We start from the raw sequence: 24,639 nt of genomic DNA, 5'->3' as shown, positions 1-24,639 counted from the left end.
TCAGAGAGGAGAGAGGGTACACTTGCATGTTAACTGGAAGTCCCTGATGTCTTTCACTGTAGAGAAATTTTCATTTTATTTTAAGTTGTCAAGGTGTACATTGATGGTTTGTGCCCTTTTTCTATGTGAAATATTTCAATAAAAATCTGTTTAAAATTTGTTCAGCTTCCTTTTATGACTCATGGGCTTGGGATCTTTCTTAGAAAAGCCCAAGATAATAAACCTATTTTCCTGTATTTCCTCTAAAAATTTAGTTTTAAAAAAATAGCTTGTCTTAAAACGCTTATGGTTTTGTCTTTTCTGTTTATCTTTTTAATCCATGTGAAATTTATTTCTGTGAATAGTGTGAAAGAGAGAGATAGCTTCATTCCCCCCAAATCAATATTCAGTCATCTCCCAATGCTGCCCTTGTCATATCCTAGATTCCCATATGGACACTGGGTCCTCCCTTAGATTTCAGTGGTCTATTTCTTCATAAGCCCTAAAAGTCCCACACTTTTAATTATTATACTTTAAGAGAATTTTTATCTTTGGTTTTTGTTTTTTGATAAATGATAGGACAAATTTTCTCTTACGGTTCTTTTTCAAAAACTTCTTGGCTATTCTTGCACATTTTCTCTTTCAGATGAACTTGAGAATCTGCTTGTCAAGTTCCATAAAAAATCCTGTTGGGATTTTGATTGGAATTGCATGGAAATTATAGATTAATTGGGGGAGAATTGACATCTATACAGTATTGAGTCTTCCCACCCAGGAGCATGGTATGTTTTTATTCATTCAGGTCTTCTTTTGCATCATTTAAAAAAGTTTTATCACTTTCTCCATATCGATCTTATGTGCTTCCTGTTAGGTTTATATCTAGGTTGGTTTTTAAAAAAATTATATTTCTAATTGGTCATTATTGAAATGGATATAGGAAAGCTACTGATTTTTTGTGTGTTGGTTTTTAGTTCTGGCCACCTTACTGAACTCTATTGATGCTATTGTTTTTCCCTTGATTCTCTTTGCTCTTCTAGATAGATGTAAATAATAGATATCTATAAATATAATGGTGGTTTTATCTATTTAATATTAATAACTCCTTATTTCTTTTTCTTGCCTTAAGGGTCTACTGATGAATATTGAATAGTGGTGGTTTATAGGTTCTGCTGTTTTATACAGGAATGCTTCTAGTTTTATACCATTTGTAGATATCTTTTATCGGTTTCCTGTAGTTACTCTTTATCAAGTTAAGGAAATTTTATTGTATTCCTAGATTTCTAAGAAATTTGATTAGGAATGGATGTTGAATTTTTTACAAGCTCTTTTTTTAAAGCATCTATTGAGATGATTATATCATTTTTTCAACTTTATTGTTTAATCTGTTTAAAGTAGTAAATTACATTAATAGATTTTCTTTTTTTCATTCTTGGAGTAAGTTCTATTTGATCATGAGTATTGTTCAATTGCTGCAATTCAATTGTTGATATTTTACATATGGTTTTGCATCTTTTTTTTCTTTTTTCTTTTTTTGTGACAAAGATCTTGCTCTGTGGCCCAAGCTAGAGTACAGTGGCATCATCATAGCTCATTGCAACCTCAAACTCCTGAGTTCAAGCAGTCCTCCTGCCTCAGCCTCCTGCTCCTGAGTAGCTGGGACTACAGGTGCTTAGCTACTTTTTTTAGGGTTGTTGTTTTTTTTTTTTTGTAGAGACAAGGTCTTGCTATTGCCCAGGCTGGTCCCAAGTGAGCCTCCAGCCTCAGCCTCCTAAAGTGCTCAGATTACAGGCGTGAGCCATCACATCCAGCCTGCATCTTTATTTATAAGACAGATTGACTTATGGTTTCTGTGTTTTGTGATGCTTCTCTCCAGTTTGAGTAGGAGAGTTATGCTGGTCTTGTAGAATAAGTTAGGAAACTTTCTCTCTTTTACTGTGGTGTGAACCAGTTTATATATTGTGGGCATTGCCTGATTTTTGAAGCGTTAGTAGAGCTGATTGGATATAATGAGTCTTTAAAGGACTAGATCTATTCAGGTCTTCTGTTTCTTCTTGTGAAAATTTTGGTAATTAAATTTCCCTAGAAAATCATCCATTTTTCCAGATTTTCAAGTATTTGCCATAAACTTAATATCATATTCTCATAATTTTTTTTTAGAGACATGGTCTTGCTATGTTGCCCAGGCTGGTCTCAAGTGGTTCTCCTAACTCAGCCTCCCGAATAGCTGGGACCACAGGCATGTAGCACTGTGCCTGGCCATATTCATGCAATTTAAAAACGTATTCTCAGCCAGGTGTGATGACTCAGGCCTGTAATCCTAGCATTTTGGGAAGCCAAGGTGAGAAGATTGCTTGAGGCCGGAAGTTCAAGACCAGCCTGAGCAAGAGCAAGACCTGGTCTCTAGAGAAAAAAAAAAAAAAAAAAAAAATTTAAAAGTAGCCAGGCATGGTGGTAGGTGCCTGTAGTACCAGCAGCTCGGGAGGCTGAGGCAGGAGGATCACTTGAGCCCAGGAGTCTGAGGTTGCAGTGAGCTGTGACGATGACACTGCACTCTAGTCCAGGCAACATAGCAAGACCCCATCTCAAAAAAAATAAATCTTCATATTTATAGTTATAATTGTTTTTAATCTTATTTGTGATACTGCTTCTTTTTCCCTTGATAAATGAAAAATTGCTGTTTCCTATAAAACAGATTTTTTTTTTCCTGAGAACTAGGTTTTTGATTGAGTTCCTTTATTTTCTATGTCGTAAATTTCTACTTTTCCTTGTTTATTAATTCCTTCAGCTTTTTAATTTTTGTTTTTGTTTTCTTGCTCCTTGAATGTTTATTTAGTTCTTTATTTTCAGGCTTTTATGTGTTCTAATATAGAAATAAATTTTTATATGTTTTCCTTTTCTATTACTGGTTTAATTATATAGTGAGTGCTCTTATTGCTATTTATTTCTGAATAATTTTAAATTTCAGCTTTGATTTTCTCTTTAACCCAGGAGGATTTTTTTTTTTTTTTAGATGTGATTTACAAAATTTTTCAACTGGATAAATACATTTTTTTGGTGCTCCTTTTGTTGCAAATTTTTTACTTTATTGCATTGGGTTCACAAACTGTTCTATGGTATTTCTGCCTTTTGGAATTTGCGGAGAATTCTTTTGTGGCCTAATGCATGTTCTACTTTGTAAATATTCCAGTGGGAATTTGAAGAGTGTTTTTATTCTATGCGTATAGAGTACAAAATCTATATGAGGTTAGAGGTCGCAGCTGGTGGCCCACAGGCTGCCTTTGGCCTGCAGGCTTGTTTTGCTTGACCTACACGATATATTTTTAAAAGCTTGAGAAAATATTTATAAGTCAAGAGATTTTATGTAAAAATACAGATTTGGGATTTCTCTAGAAAAACTAGAAGCTCTGGCCATGGGGGGCCCTCGTTCCTTCATGGCAACAGTTAGCCAAAGCTGCATAGTGGCTGCTCCTAAGTCAAAGGGCAATTCACCCATCCCCGCATGTTCTTAACAGACCTGCACACTTCAGCCATTAATTATTCCACCTGCCTGGTGTCTGTAGGCATCTGCTCTTGTTACCTGTGTGTTTGATCGAGTTCATACAGAAGTTCTCGAGTCTTTCTTATTTTTTGTCTCCCTGATCTATCTCTGAGAAGGGATGTTGGGCTCCGTGATGATTATGGAGTTGTCAATTTCTTTCAGTGTTTGATGTACAGCTATGTTACAAGGTGCATAAAGATATCTCTTCTTGGTATAATGAAGCTTTAATAAATATAAAAATTCTCTCTTTGTCTCATTCTCGGATTTTTTGCTTTTAATTATACTTTGGCTGATATATCACACCTGTAGTAGGCTGATAAAATTAGCTAAATTATTTTGTCATCACTTTCCTCATATATTTTTTATTCCCTTATTTCTAACCTTGGTTTTGAAAGCAGCATGTATCTGGATTTATTTATTTTTAACACAACTAAAAAGTCTTTAAAGAAGGAATTTGTAATATTCACACATGCTTATTTCAGATATATTTAGATTTATTTCTGTTATTGTATTTTGCTTTCCTATATAATACATATTATATATGCATATAAATACATATGTAATATGATACATATATACATATGATATATGTAATATGTTGTATACATATATTACATATAATATATACATATGTATTATATATGTTTTCTATATATAACCTTACCTGCCTTTTCCTAGGTAGATGTAGATTCTTCTCTCTTCTTTGTTTTCTTTCATTCTAATGGCTTGAAATTTTTATATTCTAATTCTGTTCATCTATTACCCTGAAACATATATTTCAATTTATATTTCTAATCAGTGGTATCCCCGTCTCCCAAGCAAAACGAGAACCTTACCATAGCTCCACTTCTCTTTGCCATCTTCTCTTCTCCCTCATCACTTCCCCAAATTGGGATCATCCAGGATTTTAACTTCATATTATTTTTAACAGTTTTACATTATACATCTACAATTTTGTGAGCTTAACTATAAAGACTGACTGACTTTTTTGGCCACCGTTGTTTCTTTTATTTTGTATCTTTCTGTTATTTTGATTGTTTTATTTCACTAGATTTTCTCATCTATAAAATCATTTATTCTTTCGAAAGATATTTTTGAGTGCTTGCTATATATGAATATATATGTGAATGTTTATATGGATAGTAAACTTTCTGAGTCTTAGAAGTCTAAAAATGTCTTTATTTTTCTCCCTACAAATTTGGGTGAGATTTGATTTTAAGTTCAAAATAATTTTCACTCACAATTTTTAAAATATTATCCCATGGTCTTTGGTATCCAGTGTTGCTAATAAGGGGTCTCTCCTTGTCACTGGTAAATTTTTTTTCTCTGATGTCTACTTTATCTGACATTAATATAACTACTCCTGCTTTCCTTTGATTAATGGTTGCATTGTATATCTTTTCCCATCTTTTTACTTTAAAGCTTCCTCTGTTGTTATAATTGAATTGAGTTTCTTGTAGACAGCATAGTTTGGGGCCATGTTTTTAAATTCACCTTGCCAATTTCTGTCTTTTAATTACTGTATTTAAACCATTTATATTTATGCAATTATTGATATATTAGGGTTTAAGTCTACCATTTTATCTTTTGTTTTCTGTTTTTTAATTGTTACGTACAACTATTATGTATCCATAAAAATCAAAAATTAAAAGAAATAAATTTTTAAAAAGATAAATGAAAGAAAAACATAAATAAATGAAATCTTTCTGTCAAATCATTCTAACATCTCTGTTACCTCAGTGTTCTTAGCAGTCAATTGTCTTTTCTTCATGCATTTGAGATCTTCCTAGTTGTTCTTGGTATGACGTGTGATCTTCATTTCAAACCTGTGTATTTTTGTATGATGGTGTGAGACTCTAGATCTTATTTAAGCCTTCTGTGTCAGCTGGCTCAATCTGGCACTGCTACAGCAGGGAAAGGGAGCACCGTTTCATTATTGCTAGGTTTAGATATGTGGTCACTTTCCCCATTCACTCTCTGCTGATACCTGAGGGTGGGAAGGCTTCTTGTCAGTGCTGCGCAGGGACAGGAGATCCAGCTCCCTGTATGCCTCCAATGACACCACAGTGGAGGTTACCTCATTACTGTGGACAGTGGTGAACATCCCAACTCTCCACCAGGCCTCTTGATACAACTCCAGGGAGGAGGAGGAGGGATACCTTTTTACTGCTGGGTGTGGGTGGAAGACCCGGCTCACCATGTGGTATTCACTGACACCATGGGGGTGGGCTTCTTGTTTGTCTGGTGGTGATAAAAGCCCTGCTTCCTACTTAGTGTTTTCTGACATGACCTGGCAGGGAGGTTGGGGCACCTTGTTACATCCCCTCAAGGGTAAGGTCTAGGCTCCCTACTCGGTCTTTGCTGCCATAGGTGGAGGTGTTGTCACAATTTTTTTCTGTGGTGTTTGGCTTACTTATTTGAAGATTTTTTCCATTTTTTCTGTTAGCTCTATCTCCTTGGGTTCATGTGGTTTTCGTTTATGTTGCATTTTAATTGGGCACTTCTCTTTCTTGATACTGGTTTTCCTCAAATATTTGCTGCTTCTTGGTTGTCCACTCATGTTTGTGCTCACAGGGCTGGGGGTGGTGATCTGGTCTTATGGCAGGGGTCTTTCTGTGATGTTGGAGGGGGAGGGACCTGTTGCTGGGTAGCATTTCTTCTGGGAGGATGGTGGGTGGACTCCCTATTCCCAGGGCACTGTCCTGGCTCTGTGGCCTAGGTGCCCTGTCTGACTGCGTTAACTTCTGGATAAATGGCTCCTCACACTGATGCCTGCTTAGGGTCCCTCTTGTCCTTGCACAGCTGGGTTTGGGGTCTCAAGAATCGGTCCCATCTCAGCATAAGTCTTCTCCCGCCAGGGCGCTGGCTCCTCCTGCTGGTTGCTCCCATCTGCTTGCTGTGTCTTCTGCAGTTCCTCAGAACATCTCATCTGTGCTGATCTTATTTTCCAGGGCTGTTACAGATTTGTTCTTTTCCTTTTCTTTTAAATTTTATTTCTAAGGTTTTGTGCTCTGGGGAGAGATGGGCTGTGTGCTCAATCTTCCTTATTGGTCCAAGCTCCTGAGTATTTGTATTGTGATGATAGTAACAGCTATCACTGATTGCTGTTAGTTGCCAGATACTACACCAAGCATTCTTAGTCATCTTTGCATCTAATCCCCAGAACAAGTCTGTGAGTTGAACATTACTATGGCCATTTTACACCAGGGGACACTAACAATCAGAGAGGTGGGGCCCCATGTCCAGGTTCCCACAGCTGCCAGGAGGCAGAGCAAAGATGTGAACTCCAGCCTGTTGGCTTGAAGCCTGGATTTCCCCCTTGCAGTAGCGGTCATCATCCAGTCATCCTAGTGACGACTGGATGAAGACAGCGGCCACCAGTCCCAGGGGCCAGAAACAGAAGCAGAAACGAAGCCTTCCTGGCAAATGTATTCTTTTTCTTGACTGAATTCCTATTCCTCCCAAATCTACCTTGGCCTTGCTTCTTCCTCCTGGCCTAAAAAATAACGATAATGGGAATAGCACAGAAAGGAAGCAAGAGGGTGGCTGTCATCTTTCCTGGCCTCTCTTCTCATTTAACCTCTCTTTGCTCTCTCACTCTGTTAACCTTTTTTAAAAAATTTCAGCCCTAAATGTTCTTCTCCTTCTTGCTCTCTCTAATGCTCCTTCCCTCTTAGCCCACCTGCTTTTGGTTGGCATTGGTTGGGGGTGGGGCTCTCAGACTTGGCTCCCTCCACCTGCCGTGAGCCCTTCCTGCTGGGGCCTGCGGAGGTGTGAAGGCCCCTCCTGGACTTCAGGCTGTGAGCCTGTCCACAGCATCAGGTCATGCTGGCTTCGTGCCCTACCCAGCATCCTCTGGGACAGGTTCACTGGGGATCCAGATGTGCTGCCCCAGCCTAAGCAGAACTTTCCTTGTCAGGGAAGCCACTTTAACTCTACAAGGTGCCTACCCTTTGTCAAGTTTCTCACCTGAGCCAATGCTCTGCGTGCTTCAGACGTTTTCCTAAGGCAGAGGGGTGTCATGAGGGACACTGTTTTTGGCCCAGCTTGCCCTGTTTTTGAGAAGCATCACTAGCACGAGGGACAGGATCCCCAAGGCTGCTGAGGAGCAGGCAGCATCTGGCACACACAGCAAGGCAGTGGAACAGCTGGAGCCCGCCAGGATGCCCCCCCAGCCTGACACATGCGACAAATACTTCGAAACAGAAAAGCTCCCCTGCTCAGGCCTGGAGAAGTACGCACGTCTTTTCAGACTGTGTTTACCCTTGTTTCTCAGAAGGGAAAGTAAACAGCAACAGCCAAATTTCTGTTGGTGTTTTTGCTCCATATTTTGATTGGGGAACTGAATCATGTTGTTCCTTCCATAAACATGAAAATGTTAAGTACATAACTGCCAAATTAATCTGTGCCCATAAATTGGTTAATTATGTTAATTCTGAGTCACAGAATTCAGTCTCATTAGCGGTTCCATTAAGCAGTTTAGGCATGTGAGCATCTTAAGAGAACAGTTTAAGCTGCAGATTAATCTTCAAAGGCTCCAAGTGCATTTTTAACTGCAGGGGGATTTAAAATGCATTGGGAGGTTTGGGGGGATTTGGTGAATGTTAGGAGCTGGTGCTGTCAGGACACAGGGGCTCCCCAGTACCCCTCCTTTACTCCCACGTTCTTATCCATGGCCCTCCCTGCTGGGCCTGAGCACCCCAGGCTAAGCAGGAGCCAGGGGAGGAGGAGATGGACAAGAACCAGCCGTAGCCCCTTCAGCCCTGTGTCTCCCTGGCGGCTGCGCCCTCCCCAGGCTGCACCGCTGCAGCCACACCCAGAGGACGGGTGAGGCTGTCTCCTGAGTGCTGGGGTGCACAGATCTGGGTTCCTGAGGTTGTCCTCACAAACACTGCCGAGGAGTCGCTTTATTCCTGGGTGTATGTGAGAAAGACAGACAGTTAGTATAGAAGCAAAGAGCGTATTCAAGTCTTAGTGACAAGCTCTCAGGCAGCCTGTGTTATGGCAGCGGCAGTGCCTCATTTTCACCATCTCTGTCTCCTTCAGAGGTCAGTTCAGGCCCTGTGTTTGCTTTCTCTGCAAATGCACATCCTCTCGGGGTTCCTTGCTGTCCTGGCTTGTGGTGTGGATCTAGGGCTGCTCCGTCTGGCTCAGAAGAGCTGTTCTGTGCTGCGTTCCAAGCTGCCAGCTCTCACTGGGCAGGTCCCTTGTGTTCTCCAGCCCTTGTTCCCTAGATGCCAAATCTCTAGACAACGACTAAGGCTTTTCCAGTTTTTTATTATTCTTTGAAGAATCAATAGGACCTGATTATGAGAATCCTGTTTAAAAACACACAGTAGTTTTCATTCTTATTTAGGTTTGCCATTGATTGAAAAGGTAGCTTGTTGCTCCCGGTTCCCCGGAGGATGGGGCTCATCACACCACACAGGGCCACATGGGGAAGTGCTTGGGTTGGTCAGGAGGGAGAGAAAGTGAGGGGAAAACATGGGCAGGAGCCTTTGTTGTAGTTTCTGTGGGAAGGAACTGGTGAGGCAGGGCAAGGAAGTTTATTTATTTATTTATTTATTAATGAATGAACCAATGAGACAGAGTCTTGCTCTGTCACCCAGGCTGGAGTGCAGTGGTGTCAGCCTAGCTCACAGCAACCTCCAACTCCTAGGCTCAAGTGATCCTCCTGCCTCAGCCTCCTGAGTAGCTGGGACTACAGGTGCACACTATCATGCCAAGCTAATTTTTTCTGTTTCTGGTAGAGATGGGGTCTTACTCTTGCTCAGGCTGGTCTCGACCACCTGAGCTCAAGTGATCCTCCTGCCTCGGCCTCCCAGAGTAGTAGGATGACAAGCGTGAGCCCCTGTACCTGGCCAGTGAAAAGCAAGTTTAGAATCAGCTGATTTGAATAATTTCAGCAGACTCTGGGGCACTGGGGCTGCCCCGAGTTGCCTGCTACCTGGCTGTGGCATGATTAGGATAGGAGAATAGTGGCCAGGAGTATGAGAGCCTGATGACAGAGGTGGTTGGGATGTTAACAGATTTACTATCCCTAGGAGTTGGCTAGACGTGGAAGGATTGGTCTCTCCAACGTCAGCAAGGCCCCAAATGTCAAAGCATCAGAACGCAGGCAATAAAAAGACACAGTTAGCACCAGACCCTACCTAGAACAGGCCTTACCTCACTGATCCAGGGCTCCGTGGCAGGACATGCCCTTGGGTTCACCATGTACAGCCACGTTGCCAGTCTGGAAGGAGATGGGATGGCTCTGTAAAGGAGACCAGGAGCAGAGCAGGGAGCCCAGAGAGACTTGGCTTGCTGGTCACCGGCTGGTCTCCATGCACATCATGTGACAGCGGTGAACACGGACATGCCTTGACAACGTGGCAGACCACGGCTCCCTGGGCTTCCTAGAACACGGTTGTCACTCGGGGGCATATTTAGCCATTTGAGAGCTCTGTTATTGTCTTAGGCGATAATGAGAGTTGACAGAAACCTTTTCTGTTTGTAGCATTTCTGAATAACTGTTGAAACCTTACTTGGCCCAGAATGGCTGCTCATAAAACAGAATGTACTATAGTTTTACTGAAAAAAACAAACACCCCAAAAATAAAAAAAAACACCCAATTCTGTGTGGATTTACTCAAATAGACCCAAGATTAATGAGCAAAATTTGTTGGGAAGGCCTATTTGTTACACTCAGGAAGCTACAATCTAATTTTACTCGCTGCTGTTCATTGCTCCTGTGTTGCCATTCATTTGCCGAAGGCAAAATACGTTACTTTTCAGTAAACAAAAGTGGGCCCAGCACGTCCCGGTCCCCTGCCCTCCTACAGACGTTAACAGCCTGGGCAGGGTGGCTGACGTCTCGTGTTAGTGCGTGTGGGTGTGTGTTCTTCCCGTTGCCTTTAACATTGAGCTTCCTCAGAGAGTGTTCGGGGGAAATGCTGTGTCTTGTGGCGTTTATAGGGCCTCCTGCCTGTTGCTAGGTTTGCCTTGCCGTATACAAGCCTGTTATTTGGAAAGCCGAGATATAAATTAGAAGCAGGGGACAGGGAAGAGAGACGGGTCACTATGAAAAAAGTGGTGTTTTTTTTTTTTTTTTAACTTTGCCAAGAGACTTATAAAATCATTTATTTCAGCAAGCGCTCCCAGGGCATTTAAAATATTATTGGGTTTAGGCGATTTTATAGGATTGTGTATATTATTTAAAGTGAGGCCAACCAGGTGATTGTTTTCTGGATGGAGCTTCTGTGGACGGCCGAATTGCCTGGTGAGGGATTGAGCCCCAGTAGCTCTCTGAGTTGTTCACCCCGGCACAAAGTCACCAGGTCTCCAAAGCAACCGTCTTCCTTCTGCTCAACGCTCTTTCCACCTCGAGCTCACAGACGCATCCTGAGAGTGGACCAGTCAAGCATGTTTATCGGCCGCCGGGAGCTCTGAACCCAGCATGCTGAAAGGCGATCAATTAGCAAGCTAACAACGGGGAGTTAATTTGCCATCAAAATGATTTGTCCAAATTATTTTTATACCCAGTGATTTATAGTGAAATGGGTCTTTCTTTTTTCATTAGAGAAATGATTACTGTTTTCCTTCTACTTGGCAGTGCCAGAGAACCATTCACATTTAAAGCTAATGTTGGAGCAGCAGGCTTCTACTGAAAATATTTATCTTTTCTTTGTTGGCAACTTGTCAGTGTTGGGGAAAATAGATGCTTCATTAAAATCTAAATACATGATAGTTGCTTTCACACACATCAGTCAGTCTTCTTCCAAGATGAAAAGCATTGTGAGAGGTGTTGGGAAATCATTCTGGTCATATGTCTTCATGTATTTTTGGATGTCTTCTGGCATCCCCTGTTTCTTGTTCAAAAATAGGCGTTTCACCACCTGTAACTTGTGGGGAGAAGTCCTAGAATAGCAGGTTCAGTTTCAGCCCGAGAACATCAGACTTGGTCTTGGCTACTTGTGTGGCCAGCGGGTCTCCTGCCCTGGACCGTCCATTGCTGAATGCAAGGGCGTAAAGAACGTTGCTGCCATTTATCCAGCAGCACCGTGTGCCAGGGCTACACCTTATCTTCTCGTTGATCGTCTCAACTACCCCACCAGGTAAATACTGTGGAAAATAGAGATTTTCTCTAAATCTCTATTGGTTGCGAGCATGGCCCAAGGGCACGTGGAGCTGGGGTTCCACCCCAGGACTCTCTGACGCCAGCTCTCTTTCCCTGTCTGTGAGCTGCTCTGCATCTTGCCAGGGCCACACATTTGCCACACCACACTGCCAACTTCCCGCACTGGTTGTGGCCCCTCTCTTGGAGGTCCATGGCTGGGAGAGCTGGGTGCCTGGGCCCAGTGTCCCTGACATAGCCATGGAGACAGAAGTGCCGGGCATGCAGACCAGAGAGTGGGGAAGGACAGCGCTTCGTGGCCAGCCTGACCCCTCCTCTCTGCCTAATGAGCTGATGTCACATCCCACATGGCCTATGGCTAGAGGTGGCTCTGCCTGCCTGTGAAAGGGAGAAAGGAACTTTGTGATAAATGCCAACAGACCCAGGAAAGATCTGGCACCCACCAGGACTCCCTTGACCTTCAAAGGGAAATGAGCTCTTAGTTAATTAGAATTAACAACCTCTGCTTGTCAAGAGGCACCATAAACCAAGTGAGAAGACAAGGTATAAACTGGGAGGAGATTTTTATAAGCTGTGTAACCAACAAAGGGTTAATTCCCAGTACAAACAAAATTAAACACTATATTGTTTACGCATACATACAGTTATATTAAAGCAGTAGTTTTGATTAATAAAAGGCAATGGAATGAATAATCCAGAAATTCTGATCGTTTTCCTCTGAGAGGCAGGAGGTGACTGGGAGGACACCTGGGTAGGGGCGTCAGGGCTGGGTAGGGGCCAGGTCACGTCCTTATTCTTGTATCAGGTGGAAGGTTCATGGGTGTCTGTTAGTTAGGCTTTATAACATGTATGTGACATACAATCCTTTGCACATATCAAATAGTATGTTTTTAGAAAATAAAGAGAAAAAGTAATCAGTTATTTTTACTACCCCATTTTTTACAGATGGGGAAACTGAGGCTCGGTAGGGTCAAAGTAGCAGCAAATATGGGCATTGAATGCTTCCTGGGTGCCAGGCACTTTCCTGAATCATCCTTTCCAGTTTGTTCAGCACCCCTATAGATGCAATAACTTCCATCGTTGCAGGGTACAGAAGACTGAGGCTTAGAGAGACAAGACAACTTCCAAAGTCACCACCTGGACACAATTGGTGGTCAAGGCAGGGTTCTTGGCCATGGTGTGCCCGCCTGCCTCCTGCTGGGTCTGAAGCACACTGGGTGACAGCTCTGCCCCAGGGGCCCTCCCCTGGGAGCAGGAAACAAGGCATCTAAGTCCACTTGCCTTGTGGCACCGTCTCAGTGCCTGGACAAGGGTGGCTTCCCTGGGCCATCCCACAGCCAGGTAGCTGAGATTGTAGAAAGAGGGAGGGAAATGGATGGGGAGCCAGAAGAGAAAATGGATAATACTAAAGTTAAATTTATTCTGACTACTCATTTTTAATGCCTTCGAGCTACAAAGAGATTGCTCTTCCCACGGCTTCAGCCCTGTCCTCAGCCCTGTCCTGTGCCCACTTGGCTGGCACTCCCAAATGGCCGTGAGCACTATTGTTGAACATCTGGTGTCCCCCACACCTCAACTTCTCTATTTTTTTGTTGTGAATTTCTCTGACATCGATTTTGAGTATGATTCTCTGGCTTTCAGAACAGGAATTGGCAGTTAAGCTTCGTGTCCCACCTAAGACGCTGTGCCCTAAAGTGGCCCTCCCTCCGCACCACCACCGGCCACCCTGCCTGGCCTCCCAAGGACCCTCAGCAGTGACTCTTGTATGCTCTCTCTTGGCTTATGGCTGGGTGAGGAGCTTCAGGGCAAGTGTTAAGGGGAGAACCTTAGGGAAATCTGAACCTTCAACACTGGGTGGAATGAATTGGTAGACGGAAGATTTTATTGCAATGAAATCTTTTTCAAATTTCCTTCAGGCAGGAAGTTTCTCACATTGGCAAATCACAAAGTGCATTTAGTTATTTGTTTACAATCCATGCACTAGTGGGGAGAGATTACAGGACAAAGAATCTGGAATTTATGTTAGGGAGCTCTGCCCATCAGTTTCCATCAAAGTGATGGCAGAGCACCCCCCACGATGATAGCTTAGGTGGATGAGACCATGGGGTTTTGTTCACATAAGACGTTTGTCCCTGAGCACCTGGGGAGGGTCTCGCTTCCCAGGGTCTCTTTCCTGTGACTCTTCTGCTGGCATCCTGTACCACCTCTTTTAACCTCAGGGGAAAGTCACGATTTTGTTTTTTAGAGTCAATCATATTCCAAGTTTCTGCTTTTGAGTACCCACTATGTGTTGTTGCAGACTCTGAGATACAGGAAGAATAGGCCCAGCCCAGCGTAGGCAAGGTGGTGAGGTGAGCCCCAGAAGGAGGACTGCCTGGGCCGGGGGTGGGGGGTGTTGTGGGCCAGGGGTGCTGCCGCCACAGCCATTAACAACCATGCCTTGGGAGGGTCTTTGATGGCAAAGGGAAATGCGCTGTATAAAGTTAACAAAAAAAGGATTTGGAAAGAAAGCACATGTTGCAGGCAAAGAAAAATAAGAAGAAAATAACCAAAATAATATCACTGGTTATTTCTCTATCTCCCAAACTTTGGGCAAAGAACATGTGCTATTCTCACAATCAGAAAAAGTCTCCTCTTTTGTTACATCTTAAATAGCTCTAAGATTTAGATTGAGAGCTTGACAAAAGGCATGATTGTCGCACACACAGCACTGGGCCTGGAGCCGGGGGCTTCTGGGGCCTCTGAGTCGGGGGCTGTGGGTGCCGTGCAGTCATGGCGAGTGCTGACCCAGGTTGGGGTGGAAGGGTTTCCTGAGCCTCACAGGAGTCCGACTGGGTGTATCTACTAGAATCTGGAAAGAACGTGCAGGTGGCTGCCATGAGCCCCTCCTCCCCATTGTATGCGAGGCCTCGCTGACTCCCTCTCTGGGGAGGCACGTTGCGGGGGGGCGGGGGGGGGCACACCTGCTGGGTGCAGAGGGCCGTCGGCAATGGAGGCAGATGCTCGGCGTGGGGAAGGAGGGGAGACCCCCAGCTGGAGCGGCAGGATTGGGAGAGGCTGGTGGGAGCCCATTCACTGCTCTCGTTTTGGGGTGCTCTGGAGGAAGCTGGAATCCCCACCTCTGACGACCCTTCCAGGGCACCCGGAACCTGAGCCCAGATGGAGATGAGATGGCCAGCGAAGTCCAGGCCCCCAGCCCCCTCTGCAATAGGCCAGGGCGTGGCCTCGGGCTCAGTTTGGGTCATCATAAAGTCACACCTCAGGGATGGGATCCTAAAGGGAAGAGAAGTAGGTAGACGGAAACTGTCAACAGCCGGGGAAGTTGAAAAAGGCTCCAGAGTTCTGTTATAGAATTGTGCATTTTTAGATACCAGCCTTACGTCATGGTACTGAGGGAGGCTGCTGGAATCCTCTCTTTTGGAAGTAGCTTGGTATCCTGTGTTGCCTTCTCACAATGGGAGCACTTTACAAGGTGGCCTGAGGTGTCATTTTAATTCTTTCACATCAGCCAGCGTGGAGAGGGGGAGCAAGCGTTCCAAAATAACGGGAAGAAGCTCCTGCTTGGAGCTTGGTGACAGTGTCATCGTCCAAGCTGTTTGGGCCCCGGGTGGCCACCACTGTGCACGGGAACACTGGGCACTGACATCCAGCCTCCTCTTGTGCCTTCAGGCATCCGCATGCTGGACGGGGACGTCACGGACGTGGTGGAGGCAAAGTCGCTGGGCATCAGACCCAACTACATCGACATTTATAGCGCGAGCTGGGGGCCGGACGATGACGGGAAGACGGTGGACGGGCCTGGCCGACTGGCTAAACAGGCTTTTGAGCAAGGCATTAAAAAGGTGTGAGTAACCCAGGGCTACGGGGAACTCTCTGGGCGAGGGTGACAGTAAACATTTGTAACAACTAAATATCAGCAACATAGGCCACAGCCCAGTAAGGTACTGCTGTGCCAGGTGCCAGGGCCAGAGTGAGGGAGAAGTCACTCAGGGGCTCAGGGAAGTGGCTGTTTACCAAGGAGAAGTTCCGCCTTGTTCCAGAACAGCAGTCCCAGCTGGTCATCCACCACCTTGGAGTCTGCCTGTCCCTCTGAAGTGCAGGTGCAGGTGGGTGGGAGGGGGCCGAGTCAGATCACCCGGCCTGTTACTGTGACTCTACAGGTGGATGGGTGGGCGTCTTGGGCCTCAGCCCACCTGTCCACAGAAACACCAGCCATGGGGCTTTCTGCATCCATCATGGGGTGTGTTCTAACCCACCACAGCAGGAAGCCATGGCCTAGGCACCCCCCAGCCAGCACATAGCCCAGCACGTTTAGAATTTCTCAGGCAGAACCTCACCAGGGGCTAAGCAGAGCAAGGGTCTGAGAGGCTGGTTCCCTACTGACCAGCTAAGGGGAGGCCGGTAAGGCTGGCAGGCTCCTCCCGCCAGCCACTCTGTCATCGATTCTGGGTCCTCATAAGTCAGGAAGGCTGAGATATGGGGAAAGGGTGGCTGGAGATGAACCAGTTCTTGCAGGTGGGGTGGCAAGGCAGATTTCTGGGTGAGGACAGCTTCTTGGAACAGGCAGACTGAGCTGCGGTCAGCGTCCAGAAGGCCCTGGGTGGCCCAGCAGGCCCCAGCCCAGAGCATAAGGTGTGGCCGGTGATTGCTGACATGGAGGTTGGGGGGTCCCAGCAGGAAGTGCAGGCTGCTCTGACTTCTCCTGTGGGGGACCAGAGATTTGGTGGCGGGATGGGCAGAAGCTGAGCCCATTTTATTATTTATGTCACTTAAAACATTTTTAAAGTTCTTATTATAACCCATGCACAGTGATTAAAATGTGGTTAATAAATAGTTAATAAATCAATCAAATAGAACCAGAGGATTATATTGAAAATGGTCTTTCTTTGTCTCCTTCTGCCCACCCCACCCCAGTCCTGCCCACAGGGGAGGAATCTTTTTTTTTTTTTTTTTTTTTAACTCTTTTCATGATTTCCTTTTTCTAAATATCATTTGATTGCTTTCCTGGGTGCATTGAGTTTGGTCACTATCTGTGAATTTCCTCTTACGGGGGATGAGTATGTTTCTCTTAAAAGGCCCCCAGCCTACCACCCTGCCCCCGACTCTGCTGAAACCCCGTAGTTTCTCCCACTCCCTTACCCTTCTCGGGTGTCAGGGGCACCCTCCACCTCCTGCCGCTGCGCCTGCCCGGCACCTGCTCCGAGGCTGCTCTGCAAGTGGGAGACAGAGGCTTCCTCCTCTGTAGCCGCCACCCCCAACCGCTTAGCCCTTGAATGCCCAGGACGCTGGTGACCAAATGCAGGGGTGTCCATCCCTGTGTCCCTCAGAGTTAGCACTTACCCACACACTCAATGCGAGAAGAAAAGCAAAGGAAGAGGGACCTCATGCACATGCTTGGGACACTACGCAGCCTTCTTTACGTCCGCAACTCCAGGAAAACTCAAAGGCAGCTCCCATCAGGTCGCCGAGCACTGGGGCTGGGCTGTGGGCTGGGCCGAGTGAGTGCTGTCTGACTCAGGCACGAGGGGCCGCCCAGTAAATAAATCGCATCTCTCCATTACTCAACTCCCCGCTCTGGCCCACGAGATCACTCGGATCTGAGTCTTGATGACAAGTGGAACATCCTCAAAATGAAGCTCAATTTAAGCTTCAGAGAGAGTGGCTAAGTCAGAGATTGCATGTTCTGCATGGAACATTTGCTTTGAATGGGGTTCATGCTGAATATCTGTCATTTCTGTGGGATGATTTCTAAAGATGTGAGATCTTAGGGTGAGGCGCCCTGTTTCCAGGAGAGGTAATGGCGGTTCTGCAGCGGTGGTTTGAGTTTGCGCCGACAGAGCCAGGCAAGACTGTGCGGAGCTGGAGCTGCCGGGAGGGGCCTTTGTCTTCTGCATCTTGCGCAGTGTCAGCTTCATCACGCTGTCAGGGGAGTGGGGAAGTTGCAGTGGGGACCATGTGGTTCCTACTCATTTTTGTCATAGTTTCTCAAAATACTGAGGTCATTTAACTTTTTTTTAGTCATTCAGAAGTAAAATATGTCAGAGCCTTAAATCGCAACTGTCTAAAGCTGTCATTGAAAATTCTCCTAGAAATTTGATGATCTCAAACCAAACCACATTTCCCCATCTGTTTTCCTCCTTGCCTCCCATTTGTCACCTACAGTCTTCCCCTGTGAAATCTGACTTCATCTTTGGTAGACAATGTGCTCTAGTGAGAGAAGGCTTTAGAAGCCACAGTTTGGCACAGAGATCTATTTAATGTCGGTCCTTACGCAGCTTTACTCCTAACATGGCTTTGTCATTCACCATGGCTAAGCACGCTGGCCACGTCCAGGCCGCCGGTGTTTGCTGGCCCTCAGGAGCAGTGCTTATGAGCTCATGGGTAAACTCTTATTCCCCAGGGAAGACACTGAAATACAATGGGATTGGGTTGAAATTGTGATTTTACTGAACAGAAATTCAAGTTCATGGCTAGGGCTGAAATGTCCGCTATAGCTTTTGTCCTATGGCTTCCGTCTGAAGCCACTGGAAGATCTGGAAAGTGAAAAGGAAGTCCTCAGAAACAGTTAGAACATCTCTTCGCATCTCAGATCTGGGTGTTTTTTCTGCCTCATTGCTAGGTTCTCTTTCCAGAAAACCGCTTTCAGAAGGGAAAGAGGCTGTTGATACCTTGATGCCTTCCTTGTGAGAATGGAGTGGTCGTGTATAAACCACACAGTGCGAGCAGTAAATGCAAACTTTTAGCATGTTAGAGCCTTGGTATTCAAAGTGGGGTGCAGAATAGCAACGTTGGCATCCCCTGTGAGTGTGTGAGGAATGCAGACTCTCAGGCTGACCCCAGCCCTCCTGGGTCCAAGCCTGCATGTAACAGGATCCCCGGGGGACTCAAGTGCATGCACATGAAAGTTTGGGGGGCACTGTTTTAGGCCATTCTCTCTGCTCCTGGAGCAATAAGGTTGCATGTTCTACTTTGCAAAATGACAAAATTTGATAAATCATTTTGAGTGGGGTGGGTTAAGAGTGGCAGTGGCTAGGGCAGATGGAACAAAGACAGGCTCTGATGGGCTCAATACCTCTTTCTATTTGGATTTTTGTTGCTTTAAACCAGGTTCTGATGAATTTCTTCCTACAGGAAATTATAGGCATAGACCCACCTATTTCCTTCATACTTTGTGCCTTTTTTCTAGAACGTTAACTTTTTTGCGAAACGTGAGTGACCTTTCTGTCAAGCTCTTGGCCCGTTGGACTGTTCCATCTTGGAGATGCAGAAAACAGAGTGAATGAGGCAGATTTAAACAGCAGGGCTGAGTGAGCACCAGGAACCTCCTGGTGGGCTCTACTGGGAGCCCCAGGTTGGAACGGGGGTCCCTTGATCTATAAAGCCCCTTGGCATGATCATTACAGAGTCGATGGGCCCTCTCAGCAGGGGTGGACTTGAACTCTCAGGGTGAGTGTAGTCAGCAATAGGGCTTCACTTTGACTTTATAGAGATTGCAGAATTTGGTGGAAAGTTATCATTAAATTGGCCAATTGTTGGGCATAAGTATCAATTTCCTCTGTGTGTTTGGAAAAGAGGGTCCTCAGTAAGGACACTGCTGTCAACAGCCCCGTGGGTCCAGTTTCAGGCGGAGATGGATGTTGGCACTGCTCTGGGGCTGCCTGTGCACCCCTGGCAGGTCCAGCCATCTGGACAGACTCGGTCAGTTCAGTCTTCCACTAGCTAACCTTCAGCTGGTGCTTGTGGCTGGGATGATGCTTGGTTTGGTCAGAAATCAATGATCCTCTCGGCGTGGGATCAAACAGAGCTGCAGGAACGTGCCCCGCTGTGCCAGTGTCTTTCAAAGGCCTTGCTTTCATGCGTGCATTCCTGATGATGAAAACCTGCACACAAAAGGCCCCTGGCCTTGGCTGGCAGTGACGATCTGCCCCCTCCAAGACTTACCCACCCACGGTGGAAGCCGAGGGAGCTTGAACAGGACACCCACCAGCGGCCACCGGCATCGTGCCGGTGACCATTTTTACCTATTCCATCTTCATCCAGAATTCATGGTCCCCATCCCTCTTTGCACAATTAGCTTGCCCTCCAAGAAGGGTACTTCTTCAGGAAAATTTTTTCAGGAAAATTCATTTTCTTCCCTACCAGACCAGCTCTTTCAATTCAGAAAAATTAGTTATAAATTCTGCCATCATCTATCATTTCAGAATTACTTGCGGCGCTGCTAGGTCTCTTTGATCATAGGCCATTATAATGGAAATTATTGGCAATGCTCTGAAACAGAGCAGCTTCTGTTAGGCCCCTGGATTTTCCTGTGAAGAACAGAGGAGTCTTTCTGCGCTCCCACCCCTGCCCCATATGATCCTGTGATTCTGCCGTTCTAATGCTGTTGCCGCAGGCAAAAGTGCTCTATTAAAATCAAAACAGAGCCCCAAAAGCCATGTCCCTGGTGCTCTCCAGATGGTCTGAACGCATCCTTCTTATCCCTTTGAAGCAACTCGGGCTGGGTATGACGCCCACCCCGAGAAGTGCTGGCTGCCGGGGCTGAGGCCTTCCTCCTCTTGTTCCCCTCCAGGGCCGGCAGGGCCTCGGCTCCATTTTTGTCTGGGCATCCGGGAACGGCGGGAGAGAGGGCGACTACTGCTCATGTGACGGCTACACCAACAGCATCTACACCATCTCCGTGAGCAGCACTACCGAGAACGGCTACAAGCCCTGGTACCTGGAAGAGTGTGCCTCCACCCTTGCCACCACCTACAGCAGTGGGGCCTTTTACGAGCGCAAAATTGTAAGTTCTCTTGGCAAGTTGCAGAGTTTATAACGCATGCCTCGGCGCCGTGGGAATGAGTTTCTTTTCCCCTTAACAAAAAGATGAGTTGGTCGAGGCTAGATTGTTCTGGATCCCACGGTCCCAGCCTCACCCAGCAGTGAACTGGTTGAGCCTCGAGGTAAACCCCAGTCCCTTGGCAGCCTTCCTTGGACCCTGCCTTTCTAATCTTTGCACAGAAATAGCAATTAAGATCCTCTCTGGCTTTAGAGAGCTAAAAATATCATTTAAGAAGGGGGTTCATTCTCATCCTGTCTTGTTTTAGCTCTTTGAAGTTCTGTGGTCACATCACTTGGAATCCAATTGACCAGTCCCATTCCAGTGTGTGCAGTAGAGTAAGAGAAAGTTTTATACTGAGACATTCTAGAAATGCCAGTGCTCTGGGCATTCCATTGCTAGGAACTTACGCTGGGCAATTCTAAGTCAAGCAGTGGTTTCTGTGTGTTCTGCTCACTTTAGTGAACATAAGTGTGATTTATCTCTTAAAGAGTAACTGTTGTAGTATATGGGTGGAATTTGTGCTTCTTCCTCTCCTACCTACTTTCCTACTTAAGAAAAAAACAAAGAGGAAGGGAGGGTTTCCAGTCCAAATTAATGCAGAATTGAAATATGCAGTCATTAAGTTGACTTTTAGACATTTTAAAAATGAGATCGTGGAGCTGGCCAGACATAGTTAACTTTTAAAGCTCACTAGCATCCTTTCATTTCTCCTGCTGCTTAGCCATATCTTTAGAAATTATTTGCACATTTATTTTTACACTTTTCTGTGGGAGCATACAGGCTTCCTGTTCTCTGCTTTGCTCTGCACCCACGAAAGGTCAGCCACCGCCGCCGTTCCACCGCCAGCCTGGCAGTGACCTGGGCTGGTTAACTAAGGTATTAATTTAAGTTGTTATTTTCCTTCTCTGCCAGAGCACGCGCCCCTGGGACAGGCAGCTGAGATTCTGAATGGTGTCCTGTTTGTGTAGGCATCCAGCTCATGAGAACGCGGACTTGCTGGGGTCTTGTTAAACAGCCGCTGTGCTGGAACCTGACAAAGGCCTGCTGGCCGAGCGAATGCAAGTCCTGGCTCACATTAGGGATGCTGTGCCGTGGGCTGTGTGCAGAGAGATGGCATCCCTCAACACTGCAAGCAAACTTGCAGCTTTATTGCTTAATGAATCATGCTAGGGTGTTTGTTTATATGTGCATGAGTGTGTGCATGCCTTCCTTAGCTGCAAAATGCTTTCATTGTCTTTTTATAGAAAAATATTCTCTGAGCAATAATGTATAGCTAAGAAAGGTATAGTTGGGAAAGGGGTAAAAGGAAGACATACATAATCGTGGTTGCTGTCCTGGAAGTGAACTCTGACAATATGGGTGACATGTTTTCCCAGCTCTGCTGGAGCCCACTTGTGGCTCTGAGTGTTCTTAGATGTTCTGGAAGGGGCTGTGTGGCTGCTCTGGACCGTCGGCTATCACAGTCTCAGAGTTCAGGCAGGTCTGTGATGGCAACCAAAGCTCTGTCCCCTTGTGTTCTCCATCCCTCTCTGTCTGGCAAATGCTGACCAGCATCCACTCAGAGTGAGGGATGCCTGGTAGTGAGGTGTGACTCTTGATAAAAGCAGTAGAACCTAAAGCAAGTGTCTCTGGCCAGAAGAGGAGGGTTTGTTCATTCACTGACCATGAGCCATGTCCCAGGCACAGCACTAGGACCCAGGAAAGACCCCTGGGTCTTTCCCTAGGGAAGCCCCCTTCTCTGAGGCTGGAGAGCCAGCCATGGGCCTCGCATGCTCTCGGGAGGTTGGCCTCCTGTTCAGCCACCCCTGGTTTCTCTCACTGCCCACCATTTACCAAGCACAAGTATGTGCAGGTGCCCAGCTGTGATCTGCACAGAAGCCCCGGGAAGTACATATCATTGTGTCCACTTGCATGTGAAGATGCTGGGGACAGAGAGCTTTGCTTTCTTACCCCTTTTCCCTGGCTTTGGGCTGCCCTCCCCCCATTGAGGCACCCCAGCCCTGCTGAAATGGGCAGGGAGGAAGCTGGTCTCTGCTAGCGTCCTTATCAAGTCTTCCTGTGCATGTGTGACACGGGCCAGACCCACCAGGTGGTTGTCGGCCCAGCTAAAACGTGCACGGGGAAGGCACTCAGTTTGGAAGAGGATCTGGACGGTCATCACTGGAGGAATTTATTCTCAAAGGTTAGGTGAATCAGCTGCTAGAGCCTTACGGTGGGTAGGTGGGTGTATTAGTTTCCTGTTCCTGCCGTGACAAATTGTCACAATGCAGCAGCTCTGCAAACAGCACAAATTGGTATCTCATGGTCCTATGGGCTGGAAGTCCAGCATCCTTGACTAGGTCTCTGCTTCGAGTCTCACAGGCTGACATCGGGGTGCTGGCAGGGCTGTGATCCTCTCTGGGGCTCTGGGGGAGAATCTGTTTCCCTGCTCACTCAGGTTGTTGGCAGAATTCAGTTCTCTGTGGTTATAGGACTGAGGTTCCCATTTCCTGCAAGCTGTCAGCTAACAGTTCTCAGCTTCTAGAGGCCACCCACATTCTTTGGCTGTGTCCCCTACATCCCTCCTCAAAACCAGCAGTGATGGGCTGTGTCTTTCTCATGTCTTATGTCTTCTGACAGACCCTATGGCCTTCCTCCTCCACCTTGAAGGGCCCTGTGATTGCACCAGGCCCACCCAGATCAGCCAGGATAGTCTCCCCATCTAAGGTCGGCCGCTTACTAACCTTAATTCCATCTGCAAAGTGCATGGAAATAACACCGGGGGCAAAGGTCATGGGGCCACAATCCCATCTAGCACAGCTGGACCCACAGGGGCCAAGCCCACAGCAGCTGCTCCCCATTTCAAAGGGGAGGTACAAATCCGGCCAAGCAGTAGTGAGGTCCAGAGTCGACACCCTGACCCGGCCTGGCGTCAGCACCTCCAACGAGGGCAGACAGAGCCCCCAGCTGGCAGAGCCAGCCTCACCTTCACAAACAGAACAGCCAGCCCTGTCCTCCCACTCAGCAGGCCCTAGGAGGTCAAGAATGCTCTGGGTGTATCTGCTTCTGCAGGTGGAATTGGGTGCTTTGGGCACAGGACCTGTCAGCTGTCTGAGGAGGGTGTCCTGGTGGAGAACCTGACCTGTGACCCGCTGGCTAAAGACGCCACCTTGGCTCCTCCAGCTGCTCTGAAGTCAGGGGATGACTTAGGGGTTGCTAATGGGGGCTCTGGCAAATGATCTTGCCATGGGAACCCTCAGGCATTCAGGACAGGGCACAATGCTAGGAGACCCGATGAGCAGGGCCTCTGGGGGGCCCCTCTTTTTTTGTTTGCCTCACCTGTTTCTCCACGCACACCTCTGTGGGCTGAGGGGACGCGCTGAGCCATGACGAGAGCTCACGGCGTGTGGCTCCCAGCTGCTCTCCTTTCCTCTGCCCTGTCTCCCTGTTCTCACCCCGAGACTAGCCTGTTCCCACAGCGGGTCCACACCTTACACGTGAGAGCAAAGCGATTTCGCAGGGAGCACCAGGCATCGCGGAAAACCACGGTTGCCGAGATGCGTTTGCCCATGCCTTTCCTGTTCCTGGAACAGTTAACCGCATCTTGAGTGGCCTTAACCTTTTCCGGGGGGGCGATTTAGCCTCTGCCTCTGCCGCCTCACTGTGCCGCCCTCTCACCCAGGTCACCACGGATCTGCGGCAGCGCTGCACCGACGGCCACACCGGGACCTCAGTCTCGGCGCCCATGGTGGCCGGCATCATTGCCCTGGCTCTGGAAGCAAAGTAAGTTCCCACTTCCCTTCCTGATCTTCCTTGTTTTTTAATGTTTACATAGTGGTAAAATACAAGTAACATAAAACTGGCCATTTTAACCATAGTTAAGTGTATGGCTCAATGACATTAAGCACATTTACATAGTTGTGTAACCACCACCACCATCCATCCCCAGAGCTGCTTCTTCCCAAACCGAAACCCCGTACCCATCAAACACTAACTACTGGTATTAGTCGGCTCGGGCTTCTGTAACACAGCACCACAGACTGGGCACTCGAACAACAGCAGTTTATTTTCTCCAAGTTCTGGAGGCTGCAAGTCCTAGATCAAGGTGTCAGCAGGGTTGGTTTCTTCTTGGCTTGCAGATGGCTGCCTTGTCCCTGTGTCCTCTTTTTATAAGCGCACTGGTCATTTTGGATTAGGGCCCAACCT

The 24,639-nt window shown here is 46.6% G+C and overlaps 1 protein-coding gene across 4 annotated transcripts in view; it reads left to right on the top strand.

Moving 5' to 3' along the window:
- Positions 1–24,639, top strand: part of PCSK6 (proprotein convertase subtilisin/kexin type 6) — a 159,209-nt gene that overhangs the window by 69,655 nt on the left and 64,915 nt on the right. For all 4 annotated transcript variants that reach the window (XM_069466679.1, XM_069466678.1, XM_069466677.1 and 1 more), the window contains exons 7-9: positions 15,303–15,475; positions 20,203–20,415; positions 24,116–24,216. In XM_069466679.1, coding sequence (XP_069322780.1) covers positions 15,303–15,475; positions 20,203–20,415; positions 24,116–24,216 — 487 coding nt within the window. The remainder of the gene's footprint in view (positions 1–15,302; positions 15,476–20,202; positions 20,416–24,115; positions 24,217–24,639) is intronic.

The sequence above is a fragment of the Eulemur rufifrons genome, chromosome 3 (genome assembly GCF_041146395.1).
Source record: "Eulemur rufifrons isolate Redbay chromosome 3, OSU_ERuf_1, whole genome shotgun sequence".
In the NCBI taxonomy this organism is placed as follows: Eukaryota; Metazoa; Chordata; class Mammalia; order Primates; family Lemuridae; genus Eulemur; species Eulemur rufifrons.
This window is presented reverse-complemented; position numbering and strand designations above follow the sequence as displayed.